This window comes from Vanrija pseudolonga, chromosome 5 (assembly GCF_020906515.1).
Source record: "Vanrija pseudolonga chromosome 5, complete sequence".
Lineage (NCBI taxonomy): Eukaryota > Fungi > Basidiomycota > Tremellomycetes > Trichosporonales > Trichosporonaceae > Vanrija > Vanrija pseudolonga.
In genome coordinates, this window is record NC_085853.1 from 2,053,917 (window position 1) to 2,068,898 (window position 14,982).

A 14,982-nucleotide genomic window follows, 5' to 3' on the forward strand; every position below is an offset into this window, starting at 1 on the left:
CACTGCGGACAGCTCTCGCTCGCAGCAGGCCAAGACGACGACGACGATGCGACGATGCAACGCCGACGACGGGCGCCACAAAGCCGACGCCACACGCCGGCGCCCTCGGCAGCCCCGAGCAGACGACCTGAGCTAGGCCAAGTGCAGCACGGTTGCACGCGGTATGCAGGAGGTATGCAGCAGGGAGTTGTTTCATCGCGCGACAAACAAAGACGAGACAGCGATGGTGTGCATCTCAAACGCAGCGACGAGGAGCAAGACCGCTGTCGTTACGTCACTTTTTACCCCGGGCAACCCCAGCACCCCTGCGCGATCCAGCTCGCATCGGCCACGACGGCACATAACCTTGCCTTCCCCTGGAGATGCCATGGTATCTGGGGGCCGATGCAGTCGACGTCGCAAGCCAGACTGGCAAGAAGCTGAAGGATGGGCCATGTCAAGTCGCGTCCGTGTGGACTGGGTGCAAAGCAGCAAGTGGGCTGACGGCTAAGTTCTAGACCAGTGCAGGGCCCCAGGGCGCAGGGCGAGCGCGACTGCACGACCAGGGCCCTGGCGCACCCCCCGTTTCGAGTTTCACGAGGTGACGATTTCTGCCTCCCGACGGGGGGCGCGGGGGCAGCCACAACGCGCGTGGACGCTGGGCCAATTCAGTGCGATCACACTGCCAGGGATGCGCGCAGGATGCTATTTGGGTGCCCAGGCAGCACGCAGGCAGTCACCACATCGGCCAGATCTCTGCAGGAGCAGCAGCCCCTGCTGCTGCTGCTGCTGCCCCGAAAGGCAAAGCAGAGCGCGAGGCGTAAACCCAAAGCCAAAGCACAAGGGGAGGGCTGAGAGCTACCAGACGCGGTGACGAGACCTTGTTCAGGGCGGGGATGGTCTCTTACGCGACGACGAGGAGCACGAGACGACGAGGAGAGCAAGGAGGAGAAGCTAGAGCTAGGAGAAAGGAGAAAGGACGAGGACGAGGTCAACAGCTGCAAGCGACTGCAACGCAAACAAGCAACTCGAGCTCCTCCTTTAAAAGGACGACTGGGCACCACCTCTTTCTCCTCCTCGTCAGCGACGCCGTCTCCTCTCCCCCTTCACTCACTGACAAAACCCACTTGCTGGACAAGTTTGTACCTCGTAGCCACCACCCCTTCGACACCCCCACCGACAACAATGCAGCTCGCCCTCCTCGCCGTTCTCTCCCTCCTGGGCGCCGCCAACGCCCTCCCCGCCGCGCCGGGGTGGCAGCTCGCCCGCCGCGCCGACGGCGCGCAGGTCATGCACCTCGGCAACGAGATCCGTGAGGTCTACCCCGCCGCCAAGCGCGCCTCGCCGCCCAAGTGCCGCCCCAAGCAGCACAAGACGGCCGCGGGCGACTCGAACCCCTCGGTCGCGCCCGTGCCCCCCGCTTCTGCCGCCGCACCGTCCGACTCGGCGCCCGCCACGACCTCGCCCGTCGCCGCCGTCGCGCCGACCGAGGCCGCCGCGTCGCCCTCTGCTGCTGCGCCCGACGCGCCCTCGCCGTCCGCCGCGGCGCCGTCCGAGTCCCCGTCCCCCTCGGCTGCTGCGCCCTCGCCCGCCGCGGCGTCCCCCTCGCCCGAGGCCGACCAGGTCGCGCCCGGCTCGCCCGACCCGGCCGCTGAGCCTGCCGCGCAGCCCTCGTCCGAGTCCGCGTCGCCCTCGCCCTCTCCCTCGGGCCAGGCCGCCGCCGCCGGCGGCGCCGCCGATGCTGCCCCCTCGCCGTCGGCCGACGCGCAGGCCGCCGCCCTCTCGCCCGCGCCCGCCCAGCCGACCCCCGCCCCGGCGCTCAACGCCAACCCTCCCCAGCTTGGAGCTGACGGCTTCGTGCACGCGACCTACACCGACAAGGCGCCTGGTGACGCCGCGTCGGGCCTCTCTGGCAACTTCCAGAGCGACATGCTCAAGCTTCACAACGACTTCCGCTCGCACTTTGGCGCCGGCGCGCTCACTTGGGACGACTCGCTGGTGGCCGTCGCTGCCAAGAACGCCAATGCCTGCGTGTTCCAGCACACGCCCGCCGACCAGCGCAACGGCAACGGCGAGAACATTGTCCAGGGCGGCGGCGCCGGCTTTGACACGACGCGCCTCTTCGCGCTCTGGGCCGACGAGGAGGGCGCCTACGACTACAACAACCCCGGCTACTCGGAGGCCACTGGCCACTTTACCCAGCTTGTCTGGAAGGCCACCACCAAGCTCGGCTGTGCCTCGGCCCAGTGCAGCGGCCAGACGTACATTGTCTGCGAGTACAACCCCGCCGGCAACATGATTGGCTCGTTCCCAGAGAACGTCGGCCGCAGGACGTCGTAGGCGCGTTCATCGTCGAGAACGACGTTGCAGTAACAACCTGCTGCCTCGTATCTTCATTCATCACGCCACCCAACCACCCTCCATCCATTCCCCTTCACATCCAGCCTCCCCAGAGGAGCTCCACCACCCATCCATTCTGCTTTCGGTACCCTTGCTTGCTTCATCAAGCGCTAGACGCTGGCCCCGGGCCCTTTAGAGGTTATGTAGTCGACGCGGGACGGGACACCGACCTCATGTATTTCCTGTCCATTGGTTGACGGCACTTACGGCGCGGAGAGTTTTTGGATTCGCAGGATGAGGAGCTCGTTTGGGTCAAAAGGCTGTCAAAAAGTCCGTTCGTGGCCCGTTTCACGTTGCCAGCATGCCCAGCATGCCATCATGCCAGCCTTGATGTGCGCTGAAACATCCATGGGAAGAAGCGACGAGATCGACCGACGTCAGTGTGTCTCGGTGTCGGGGTGCTAGTGTCGGGCATATCGAGGAGATATGTAAACGGTCGTGGTGACTGAAGGCGCCGATGACAAGTGCCACAATGAGTCTCGGCAGCCAGCGCTCGCGGCAGCAGCAGCTCCAAGGCCTCGAAAAGCTAGTCTTGTCAACAAGGAGGATAAACGAGCCGCCCACTCAGGACAGCACAACACCCTGCACCAAGCGAGCAGTCAACAACAACAAACACCGTGTAGTCAAGCAGCACCTGCACGCACTACTTGCAACGACGTCGACTCCTCCACCACCACAGCCGCAGCCAGATCTTGCGCACCGAAACCCAAATAAGAGTCCAGAACGAGTCGTCAGCCAGGGAGACCCTACCAAGCCGGCCATGATCCCTGCACACTCGAAACACGACCCCGGCGAGCCCGGCGATGATGCCCGCGGCTCACCCCACGGCATGCCCAGCCCGCCTGCCTGCCCAGCATGTCCGGTGCCTTGCCACAACAGCAAAAAAGTGAGACAGAGTTGAGGGTGGTGATGTAACTGTGGCTGCAGGGTGGCGGCCGGCAGGTTGAATGGACAGTGAGTGCAAACACCTGCGCGAGGAGCATGGAGCGGGCATTGTATGCATATATAGGAGCGGTCAGTGTCCTGTATCTGTGCATGAACGCCCACCCTCTTCACTTGCCGGACAAGTAGACTTCACTATGCGCTTCGCCCTCGTCACGCTCCTTTTCGCTGCCCTCGCTGCCGCTGCGCCGGTCGCCGACGCCAACGCCCAGCCCGAGGCTGAGGCCGCTGTTGAGGTCGTCGAGCTCGACGCTCGCGCCCTCAGCGCCGACGAGCAGTCGATCCTGAACCTGCACAACAACTTTCGGCGGCAGTACGGCGCCAACGCGCTGAGCTGGGACGCCAACCTGGCCGCGTTCGCGCGCTCGTACGCGTCCAAGTGCCAGTTCAAGCACTCTGGCACTAAGGGCCAGGGCGAGAACCTCGCTGCGGGCGGCGGCGCCGGCTGGGACATGCCCAAGCTCTTCAAGATGTGGTCCGACGAGGCGAGCAAGTACAACTACAACAACCCCGTCTTCACGTCCGCCGCAGGCCACTTCACCCAGGTCGTGTGGAAGGGCACCACCAAGCTCGGCTGTGCCGTCGTCGACTGCGCAGACGGCACAATCTTCCAGGGATTCAAGTCGCGTTATCTCGTCTGCGAGTACACCGCCCCGGGCAACTACGCCGGCCAGTTCACGCAGAACGTCGGCCGCAAGCAGTAGTAGTCAATCATAAACCGTTAGAAATAATGCATGCGCGCCGCGCGGTCGGTCGTGACGGGGCACTGGCACTGCCAGAGAGAGAGAGAGAGAGAGAGAAAACGAAAAATATCAAGTGCTAAGGGGGTCGAAGGGAGAGCTTGAGGGCTTGGGCCGGGCGGTGCGTCCTGGCTGATCTGCTACGCCACACGCCGTCTACTGCTTGTGGCCAACGTTCTCGGCATACTGGCCCTCAATGTTGCCCTGCGGGGCATACTCGCACACGAGGAAGTTCCAGTCGCCGTCGTACGAGCCGTTGAAGACCTCCGGGTTGGGTGCGCATTGGTGGATGGCACAGCCGATCGAAGTCGTGGCCTTCCAGACAACTTGGGTGAAGTGCGCCGCGGGCTTGGTGTACACGGGGTTGTTGTAGTCCCAGCTGCTGGCCTCGCCGCTCCAGATGTCGAACATGCCCGACACGGCGTACCCCACGCCTGCAGCTGCATAGTTCTCGCCGAAGCCTGGCGTGTTCGAGTGCGTGAAGAAGTCGCACTTGGCCGCCACGGTCGCGGCGACGCCGGCAGCGTCGTCGCTCCACGTGAGCGGCGTCGCGCCGTACTGCGCGCGGAAGTCGTTGTGGAGCTGCAGGAACTGGTGCGCGTCCGGAGCCGCGGCGCTCGGCTGGGGGGCCTCGGGCGACGTGGTGGCGGCGGCTGTCGTTGTGGCGGCGGCGCTCGAGGTAGTGGTGGTTGACGAGGGCTCGGCCCTCGAGGTAGTCGACGAGGGCTCAGCGCTCGACGAGGTGGTCGACGAGGGGGCCTCGCTCGAAGAGGAGGAAGAGGGGGCCTCGCTGGACGAGGACGACGGAGCCTCGCTCGAGCTCGAAGCCGAAGACGACGGCGCCTCGCTCGACGACGAAGCCTCGGAGCTCGAAGCCGACGACGACGAGCCAGTGGGCTCGGCCGTGCCCGACGTGGTCGACGGCGCGGCGGTTGCCTCGACAGAGGGCGACGACGAGACGCTAGTGGTGGCCTGCTCCTCGGCCGAGGTCGAGGAGGTCGTGGCAGCCGCGCCCGAGCCCGAGCTGGAGCTGCTGCTGGGGGGAGTCACGGCAGTGCCCGAGCCCGAGGTCGTCGAGGCCTCTGTCGGCGCGGCAGTGGTGGGGGGCACGGCGGTGGTCGTGGGCGCGGCCGTCGTCGTAGGCGCGGCGGACGACGACGACGACTTGGGCTTGCACTTTTTCTTGTGGCGGCGGGCGTTGTTGTGGGCCGCGTCGGGGGCGACGCGGCGCGCCTCGAGGGCCACGCCGTGCTGGTGCGCCGGGGCGGCGGCGGAGGCGGTCGCGCCGACTGCGATCACGAGGGCGAGGAGGGCGGAGATGCGGGCCATGGTGTAACGAGCGTGGGTGGGTGTAACGAGTGTCGGGGGGCTGCGTCGAGCAGCGAGCGATAGAAGGGTTTGATGGGCGAGAAGGGATGAGTGATGGCGACGACGTGAACGACCAACCAACGCTGTTGGCTGCTTATGCTGTGGGTGCAAACACGCAAAGAAGCTCTGCTACCTCGTGCTGCTGCAGGATTGTGGGATTCTGCCTACCCGTTTGCTGTGCCTCGAGGAGAGGATGCTGCGAGCTGCAAGGACGAGTAGAGTTGCAGACAACAAGAGCAAGTGAGAGGGGAGGAGGTCCCAGTATGAAGGTACGGGCGGGCAGGAGAGGGCACGAGACCGTCGTTCCCGCGCCAAGCAGGAGGTGGTGGTGGTGGTTGTCACTGTCTCTCTGCCTTTGCTCTCTCGCCGTCCAAGCTGCTGTCGTCGGTCGCCACTTGTCCTCGTCGCAGCTGTGGTCAAAAGTGGAGCATGGAGCATGCACCATGACCGGCGCAGCACCAGTAGCCCAAGGAACTCCTCGCCGGCGGCACGCCTCCCCGAGTAAACAATCGAAACCCGCAAACCCTCGACGATGAAACGCAGCCCACCCCGGTCAACCTGGTGCCTTGGCAAACCTGAGCCCGACGCGTCCGACGGGCGTCGAGAGCCCAACCCACCTGCACACCCAGCACCCTCCACTGCCCAGCAGCGCGCACAAACCTCCCCGCACATTGCGCGTGCGTGCAGCGCGCCGTTGGCACACGATGGGCGAGGCGCGCTGGTGACGCGGCGCAAAGGTTGGGCAGGGATCGTAGGCAGGGTAGGATCGGCGTCGTCATGCTGCATGCAGGCAACAGGCAGGCAGCGGATAGCCAGGATGAGACGGCGACACCGCAAGGTTCACACCCCCACGACGCGTCGTAGCCCACCCCGCCCACTGTTCCTGCTCACTCGGACGCAACTTGTTGCTCCCTGCCGCGCGCGGAGAGCAGTCGCGATCGGACCTGGGATCGCGGAGGAGGGGTTATACACGCGGCTGAAAGCAGGCGCGTGTGGGGTGTAGTGAGGCCTCGACGTCATGCATGGGGCACTGGTGAGCTGGAGTGAGAGGGGAACGCGGCTGGTATGGCGTCAACCTCTGCAACGCCGACGGCTGTGCCATGGCCCACCCCGCGTGCAGCGCGCACCTCACATCGACAATCCCACGCGTGACCCCTTTGCGGTGCGCTGGTGAGACACGGAGCGGCGTAATGGTGCAGCAAGGACGAGGCAGCCCCTCCCCCTTGAACTGTGGCACACCCTGTGTCGAAGACGCGACGCAGATGCCACCGGAGCGTGGCTCCGCCAACGACCCCGTTTCATTGGCATCCCTCACCCCCTGCAGCGTCTGCGTGACCGGCCCACGCACCCACGCGCTCCCACCATGCCCCATTCCGCGACATCCTCATGCATACTCCCACCTAGCTCCACGCTAGCAAGTGTACCGAAAGTGCCGATTCTGGGGACGTACGTGTCAGCGTTGCCCTCGCGCCAGTGCGCCACGCGCGTCCCACCTCGATATCGGTCATGTCCGTCTCGCCCGCGACGCGGCTCTCGTGCTCGCGCTGCTCTGCCCCCAGGCCGCTCGCGACGAACGCGGCCTCGCGGCGCCGGTTGACGACGACGTAGTAGCGCCACCAGGCGAGCAGGACGAGCAGGTTTGCCGCCATGCACGCCGACACGGCGGTCAGGCCCTTGATGTAGCGCGGCGCGTCGGAGGCTGCGGCCGTCAGTGTGGCCCACCCAGCTCGACTGCACCACGACCCACGCAGCATGATCTGTGACCCGATAACGTTGCCCGCGGAATAGGCCATGATCATGCACGCGGCGTTGAACGTCTTCTTTGTACGTCCGGCAATGTTGGCCGACATGAGCGGCCAGATGATGAACATGGGCGTATTGAACGCTGCCACCATGACGAAGACTACGTAGCGCGACGTGTTGGACGTCGGGCTGAGGCCGACAAACAGGAACACAAACACCCCGATGACTTGGTTCGCGATGCACACGGGGAAGCGGAGACGCGGATAGTAGTGCACCACGGCGGCCGAGGCCACGATGTCAAGCGAGCTGAAGGTGTACAGTGGGAACTGGAACAGGACTTGTTGGAGGTTGTCTGGGGGAGGCGGAGGTCAGTGGCCTCTCGCTCGCACAAGAAGGCAGACGACGCACCGAACCCAAAGCCCGTCAGCAGCACCGTGATGAATGACACCACAGCGCCATTCGGTACCGTGAAGAGGATGTTGGCCACCAGGCCCATATAGAACGTCGGGTCGCGGAAACACTCGCGCACCTGGGCCCAGCGCCACGGGTGCTGCTCGCCGCCGCCAGTGGCGTTGGACACGACACGCGCCTTGGCGATGCGTTTCTCGCGCCTGCTCAGCCACCAGACCTCGTCCGGTGTGCCGAGCACGAGCAGGCTCACGAGGCCCATGAACAGCGTCACGCCGCCGATGAACAGGTTGATCGCTTTCCAGCCCGACAGGCCGCCGCGCTCCTGCTGTCGCTTGGCGAGGGCGTAGTTGCCGATACCGAACACGATCGCCATGGTGGTGTCTGGGGTTAGCGGGGCAGTGTGGCAGTGGCAGCGAGGCAGGCAGTGACGGTACGCACTCATCTGGTAGTACAGTCCCTGGCGCAGCGTCTGCTCGCCCCGCAAGAACCACGACGACGTGAGGATTGCGAAGCCTGGGATCGTGGCCGCGATGAAGCATCCGAGCAGGGAGCGTACGACGGCGAGCCCGGCATACGAGGTGCACGCGGCGCTGGGGTAGGGGTCAGAAAAGACGCAAGCACAACCCACCAGAGCATGATGAGCGCGCCCCACGCCATGATGAAGACTGATAGCGCGCGCCCGATGGGGAAGCGCTGCATGAGGTATCCGATGGGCATTTGCGCCACGCCGAGCGCGACGTCTGGGCCGGGTCAGTGGCCGCCGGGGTGCGAAGGGAGGAAGTAGCGCACAGTAAAACGTCTGGAGGTTGCCATACTCATTGCCTTTGAGCCTCGTGTCCTCTGCCAGGCCGAAAGGTACGCCCTGGGAGAGAACCGACTCGCCGGCGTAGTAGATGCCGTACACTGGGATGAGTTGGTGCGTGCGTGGGGAGACCTACTGATCATGAGCACGGGCTGGGTGCTGTAAGCGTGGTCTACGACTGGCGGCTTACCATAATAACGCTGGTCGTCAGCACTGCCCATATGGGCCAACTCACAGATCAACTTTGCGCCGGAGCCGCTTAAAGTCGTCGTCACTGGGGTCAGTTCTGTCATGGCACGTACCCACGTAAACTCCTGCGACGACACAATGGCCTCCTCCGCCGCGTCGAGGGCCTCAGCGTCAACAGACTTGACGAGAACGCTCGAGGTGTGCTTCGAGTTATCGACTAGGTCGATCTTGGGTGTCGGGAGGGGGCTGTTGTCGTCTGCGGCCATTGTGCTGCGATCGTTGGGAGATTGGTCGGTGCCCCTCACCCACGCGCCACTTATCTACCCCGCGTCGCGATAACACCTCTTCATAGCCGACGCAAGGATCTTTCAATCAGCGCGGGGCGGTTTAACCGCCGATAGATCTCGTATCCTCGTGATCAAAGTGCTTATCATAGCCGGGCGAGGTTCCCCCGAGCAGGAGCAGGCGAGGGGAGGGCGACACTGCACCATCAGCGGCCGAACCAAGACGCATTCATTTCATACCCCACCCCCGGCCCCGCAAGCCCCGCACGGAACATGGTCGGGGTGTGGAGTTACGGTGCGGCCAGCCAAAGCGGTGCGCAGCACATGGCGTGGGGAAGCGACGGCCGAAGGGAGCCGAGGGGTGGCCAAGTGCCACTCTGCCACTGCTGCACTGCCACTGCGCCGAGATATGCGCCGGTCGTTGCCGGTTTAGACTCCGCCGGGTCGGATAAACCTTGCCGGGTGGTGAACTCAACACCGTTGTGTGCTCTGCATGCAAGGGTGGACAGCGCAGCGGCATGCATGGTGTGAGGTGTTGCTGGTGTGCGACTCGATGCACTCGATGCGTCGGGTACGAGGAGAGCGAAGAAGGAGAGAAGGAGGACAAGGGGGATGCCATCGGCGTTGGCCGGGTCGGTATATCTTATCAGCCCCGCGAGTCAGCGTCATTTACCCACCCCTCACCTCTTCCCCCACACTTTGACTCCTCCCACACCACCATGCCCTTCTGGCCACAGCCGTACGAGTCGACCACATCACACTGGCAGCAGACTGTGAGCTGATACAAGACCGACCGTACAGCTGACGTCAGAACCGCGGCCCCACCTCGCTGTGGAACCATGGCCACGATGCCCCGCTGCCCAAGGAAGCAGACTACGTGATTGTCGGTGCTGGGGTGACGGGTGAGCTACAACAATGAGTGGGACGCCAGCTCACGACAGGCGTGTCACTCGCATATCACCTCACGCGGCCTGGCGCCGCTGGCGAGGGGAAGAGCGTGGTCATCCTCGACGCGAAGGACGTGGGCTCGGGCGCGAGTAGGTGTAAAGGGGGGAAGGAGCGAAAGAGTGAGCTCACACCCCCAGGCGGCCGGAACGGCGGCCACGTCTCCCCCCGCTCGTTCATGTACCTCTCCGAGCTGTGGGCTCCGCTCGAGCACGGCGGCGGCGGGCTGAGCATGGAGCAGGCGGTGCAGGCGTGGTTCTTTGAGCTGGACAATCTCAACTACATCGAGCGGCTGGTCAAGGCCGAGGGGCTCGATGTGGACTTTTGGCGCGGGGAGCGGTACGAGGGTGGGTGGGCAGCTGAGGTGAGGCTCTTGAGCTGACACATACGCAGTGTTTACGTCACCGGAGAAGGCGGCCCACACGCGCAGGGCGTACGAGGAGTTCAAGGCCGCTATCGCCAAGACCCAGTACGCGGACCGTCACTTGCCTTGGACGGTGGTGGATGACCCGGCCAAGGCGAAGGAGGTGGGTTGAACTCGCATGTGCGCTCGGCTGACCCACCAGCTATCGCGCAACGACCGTGCCCTCGCGCTCAATATCGGCCCCGCGGGCAGCTGGCACCCCCACCGCGGCGTCACTGCGCTGCTCCGCCTCGCGCTAGCGAGCAAGAGCAGCGAGTGCTCGTTCTTCTCCTGGTGCCCCGTGCAGTCGTTCACGCGGGACGGGGAGGGCTGGGCGCTGGATTGTGGGCCGCGCAGCGTCATTTGTGGCCGGGAGGTCATCCTCGCGACGAACGCGTACACGCGCCACTTGTTCCCCGACGACACGAGCGGGCTCAAGGACCAGTGGGTGGTGAACAACGGGACATCGTCACCACTGACGCCGCAGCATCGTTCCGACGTTCGCGCAGGCCGGGCGCGTCGTCCCGCCTGCGTCGTACGCCGGCGCCTGTGCCCTCGACCACACTTACGCCGTCGAGCTCGGCCCATACCTCATCCAGACGCCGCATTCTGGGCTGGTTCTTGGGCCCTACATCGACGTGCTGGAGAAGCGCGGCATACATACCCGTGACCAGGTGTTCTACCAGGACGACGACTCGAAGGTGACCGAGGGTGTGCGGCAGTGTGAGTGCAGCTGATGTGCAGCTGATACAGCCTGGACTCAGATCACTCCCCAGGGCTCCAGTCGTACTGCAAGGACGACTTCACCGGCTGGGGCGACGAGGCGCAAGGCGAGGGCCTGGTGCACCACTGGAGCGGCATCCTTGCCATGTCGCTCGACGCCCAGCCGCTCGTCGGCCCGGTGCCGGACCACCCCGGGCTGTGGCTCGCAGCAGGGTACAATGGTGCGTAGAGCGCCACAACAGGCAGGCAGGCAGCGCTGACTTACACCCCCAGGCCACGGCATGGCCATGATTGTCAACATGACGCGCTCGTTCGCGCGCCACCTCCAGACGGGGCAGTGGGACAGCTACATGCCCGCGCATTACGCCATCACGCCTGAGCGGCTCGCCCGTGCGCAGAAGCACGCCGACAAGCTCAAGTAGAAGCAGGAACCATAGGAGATATGCATGGTTGTCACTTTGTCGCGTCGCGTCGCCGCTGTTTTGCTTCGGCCCAAAGTGCCAAGTGACCGATTGCGGAGATTTGCCTCCGCTCGCTCATGTCGTCAGGCAGGGCGCTGGTCGAGGTGTGTTCTCATGTCGGCCGTTTACATCCTCGCGTCAACCAACAACAACAACAACAACAACAAACAACAACAAACAACAAATATATCCTTTGGGCCACACCGCTAGGGACACTGTGCGGCGCGTGACCCAACCGTACCGTGTCTGCGTCCTGTCTTCGACTCGCTAGACTTGTTCCAACACATCTCCCTCACCGAGTTATGGTACGCGCCCTCCCCCGGCACAACGCTGACCCTAGCCCCACCGCGCCAAATGAGCGGATCCGCACAGGTCGTCGCGTCGCACGAGCAGTGCGCCCACGGCGGCCTCGGGCCGTGCTTCGGCGCGGACGCATGCGTGCGCTGCTGGCCCCCGCTGCCGGCGCTGCCGACGACGCTCGCGATCCTCTCGAACACGGCGACGCCGGGGGCCGGCACGCCGGACGCGACGCCAGGGCCGCAGAGCGCTGCGGTGGCCGCGAGTGCGAACGCCGACGCAAATGCCATGCTTGCTGCTGTCGCGCGCCTGTCGGACGCAGAGCTCTCGCCGCTCTTCTCGCCCGTCTCGGACGCGGCGGAGCTGCCGGACCTGGACGACATGTCGACGATGGCGGGCGACGAGACTTTACGGTTCTTTGCGGCGCTGTCCGAGGCCGACCTACCGCCGACGTTGTCAGGCGAGACGCTGCCGCCGGCGCTATCTGGCGAGCTTGAGCTGCTGCCGCCACCGGTGCTCGTCGCCGAGTCGGCCGATTTCGTCTCGACGTTGCCGTTGCAACAGGCCGAACCCACGCTGCTGTCGCAGCCCGTCGTGCCATCACAGCCCATGCTGTTATCACAGCCCATGCTGTTATCACAGCCCATGCTGTTATCACAGCCCATGCTGTTATCACAGCCCATGCTGTTATCACAGCCCATGCTGTTATCACAGCCCCCTCAGCAGCTCCTCGAGACGCTGACCGCGGCACCCCCAGACGACCGCGCCGGCGTTCTGGCTGCAATCGCCACGGTGGAATGGCGGATGTCAGAGCCGAGCCTGTCGCCACCGCCGACCTCGGTCACAGAACCGCCTGCAACGGCCCAGCGTTCACAGAGCATGAGCAGCGTGTCTACACCCTCATCGTCGTCTTTCGCCGCCGTGTACGAGGCGGAAGTGTCACCATCGTACTCGTCCGACCCGCCAGAACGGTCCACGTCGCGCTCGCCGTCTCACTTCTCTGGGCCACCCTTGCCCGCCAAAAAGAGGCGGTTGCCAAGCCGGAATGTCGCTCCCAAGCCAAAGCGGCCTCCAAATTGTGTCGCCTGTGAGTATTGCTCCTCAAGCCGTGGCTGATCCCTGGAGCTTCCACACGAGGGGCTGTACGCAAAGCTGCAAAGAAGGAGAAGCGGGACATTCGGCGCGCAGTCTCCAAGCAGAGGGAGACCAAGGGCCACGCGCTGCCGATTGTCAAGCAGGAGTTTATCGACCCCAACGATGATCGCGGAAAGTCTCCAGGACACGCCATCGAGGTCATCGAGACGGGCTACACGCCGAGCCCGCCGCCTGAACCGATGCCGGAGGTCGAAACGCCGCCGCCTCGGGCTCTGAAACGACCACCGCCGCCCACCGTCGAGATCCAAATGACCGAGGCGGCCACGGAACGAGCACGAGACGACATGATAGCGGATAGGACGCTGCTGTCACAGTTCTTTATCTGCCACGAGACGGAAGATCGATATCCGATCGTTCGGGGCCTCGAGCCTATGGCCCTCCGACGGGCCGAGGCTACAATCCGCACGTACCCGACAGATTGGTGTCCCCGCCCTTCAGGTAGGGGAATTTCCATCTCCAGTGGCGCGGGGATGGTGAAAATGATCAGGATGGTGCGTGTTCCGTCCGAATCCCCAGTTGCTGACGCTCCCTACCAGTTCGATATGATCAGGTCAGAGCAGTACCGCATGCTGCCATATGAGGAAGCCTGCGATCGCTGCCGACAGATCGGGTGGTTCTGCATGGTGGACGAGTTTCGAATCAACCAAGGATGTGCCACTTGTAGCAACAGTTGTGGCCTCTTCCACTACGGCAAGTGGACACTGAACAAGAAGGGTCGGCCGAACGTACCAGGGGCAGAGGGCACGCCGAAGCCAAAGCCGAAGCCGAAGCAATCACCCCGACCAGCACCTGCCAAGGAGCCGCATGCGTCTCCGAAGGACGAGCAACGCCGTTTCCGATTCATGCCCCGGCGATCGTCCTCATCGTTGTCAGCGGCTCCGTCGCCGGCCCTTGCTCCGCCTCCCGCCGGTCCTATTGCTCCTTCGGACATCGGTCAGGCAGCCCCTCCAGCGGCACCTCTGGTCAAACCCACGGTCACATCTCTAGTCGCCCCACTAGTCGCCCTTCCAGCTGCACCTCTGGTCACACCTTCGGTGACACTTCGAGTCGCCCCACTGGTTGCCCCTCCAGCTGCACCTCTGGTCACACCTTCAGTGACACTTCGAGTCGCCCCACTAGTCGCCCCTCCAGCGGCAGTGCTTGTTCCACCACCTGGCCCAGTACCAGTTCCGGCTCCACCGGCCCCCCAGACGGTGCCACCTCCTCCACCTTCTCTAGAAGAGGCGCTTCCCCCAATAGTGCCCGCCCCCGAGCCGTCACGCCCCCCAAATGTGTCACCAGCCACAACCAAGGCGTCGGTGTCACCGACCAAGAAGAGGAAGAATACGTTCGTATTCCCTTACACGGTCAACGGAGTGAGGCATGCTGGGCCCCGCGTCAGACGGGGAGCTCGAAACGAGTTTGAAACCGGTAGCGAAGAGCGGCCGTTTGTGCTCGAGGACAGTCCGTCGCCTCCCCCAGGTGCTCCACCTCCAGCCAAGAGGATCCGAACGCAACACAAGACCGGTGATGCGCAGCAGCCGATTCTGATCGACGACAGTCCACGTCTGCAGGCGGGCCCCAGCAACTCGGTTGTGCCCATCACTGCGCCAGCAACGCCTAGCCCGTTCGCCGAAGAGGCCGAGAATCTCACGGCTCGACTGCTTCTGGCACTGCCTACGGAGCGTGTGCTACTCCTCGCCGACCTGGTTCCGGACAGCACTGCCGCAGCTGCGCTTGACGAGTTGCTTGGCTTTCTTCCATATCCGCACCACGGGCCCGTGCTGGGATCGCTCATCGAGCTGCGAGAGGGCCTCGAACCGTGGAACAAGGCCACGTGCGAGTATTGTGAGGACCTTAGCAAGTCGACGCCAGAAGATCGCCTGGATACGCTCGACCCACTCGTGCCCGACTCTGCCACAGAGGTGAACCCTCTCTCGTCAAAACGTAGGGCGACGCATTGCGTCGACAACTTGTTGTCCTTGCTGCCTATCGCTGGTCAACGCGCTGTAGTTTCAGCACTCCTTGCCGTGTTCCGGGGACTCTAGACATCAATCATTGTATACATGTAATAGTCGCTTGTCAGTAATGTATACCTAGTGAAGCTTGAGGGCGAGTTGGGGCCCCGACTGGTGTCGTTGGGGTGGTGGTTTGATGACGA

The 14,982-nt window shown here is 64.2% G+C and overlaps 5 protein-coding genes across 5 annotated transcripts; 3 read left to right on the forward strand and 2 right to left on the reverse strand.

Moving 5' to 3' along the window:
- Positions 1 to 1,164: 1,164 nt before the first annotated feature.
- PRY2 lies at positions 1,165 to 4,025 on the forward strand (the record flags this gene model as incomplete). Its single annotated transcript, XM_062774001.1, has 2 exons — positions 1,165 to 2,298; positions 3,558 to 4,025. 2 exons carry the CDS (start codon positions 1,165 to 1,167, stop codon positions 4,023 to 4,025), a joined length of 1,602 nt encoding a protein of 533 aa, XP_062629985.1.
- A 192-nt stretch (positions 4,026 to 4,217) lies between these two features.
- On the reverse strand, positions 4,218 to 5,390 carry PRY3_0 (Cell wall protein PRY3; the record flags this gene model as incomplete). Its single annotated transcript, XM_062774002.1, has 1 exon — positions 4,218 to 5,390. One exon carries the CDS (start codon positions 5,388 to 5,390, stop codon positions 4,218 to 4,220), a length of 1,173 nt encoding a protein of 390 aa, XP_062629986.1.
- A 1,450-nt stretch (positions 5,391 to 6,840) lies between these two features.
- Positions 6,841 to 8,840, reverse strand: SPBC460.05_2 (putative transporter; the record flags this gene model as incomplete). The annotated part of the gene is made up of 11 exons (XM_062774003.1): positions 6,841 to 6,867; positions 6,923 to 7,128; positions 7,177 to 7,524; positions 7,581 to 7,964; positions 8,022 to 8,173; positions 8,212 to 8,323; positions 8,373 to 8,486; positions 8,522 to 8,537; positions 8,576 to 8,585; positions 8,621 to 8,659; positions 8,692 to 8,840. The coding sequence occupies 11 exons, from the start codon at positions 8,838 to 8,840 to the stop codon at positions 6,841 to 6,843; spliced, it is 1,557 nt and encodes a 518-aa protein (XP_062629987.1).
- A 737-nt stretch (positions 8,841 to 9,577) lies between these two features.
- Positions 9,578 to 11,351, forward strand: ordL_3 (putative oxidoreductase OrdL; the record flags this gene model as incomplete). Its single annotated transcript, XM_062774004.1, has 9 exons — positions 9,578 to 9,631; positions 9,670 to 9,760; positions 9,800 to 9,895; positions 9,944 to 10,150; positions 10,197 to 10,330; positions 10,370 to 10,650; positions 10,694 to 10,929; positions 10,983 to 11,150; positions 11,203 to 11,351. The coding sequence occupies 9 exons, from the start codon at positions 9,578 to 9,580 to the stop codon at positions 11,349 to 11,351; spliced, it is 1,416 nt and encodes a 471-aa protein (XP_062629988.1).
- A 393-nt stretch (positions 11,352 to 11,744) lies between these two features.
- Positions 11,745 to 14,869, forward strand: LOC62_05G007480 (uncharacterized protein; the record flags this gene model as incomplete). Its single annotated transcript, XM_062774005.1, is given in 4 exon segments — positions 11,745 to 12,774; positions 12,813 to 12,829; positions 12,848 to 13,333; positions 13,379 to 14,869. The coding sequence occupies 4 exon segments, from the start codon at positions 11,745 to 11,747 to the stop codon at positions 14,867 to 14,869; spliced, it is 3,024 nt and encodes a 1,007-aa protein (XP_062629989.1).
- Between the last annotated feature and the right edge of the window lie 113 nt (positions 14,870 to 14,982).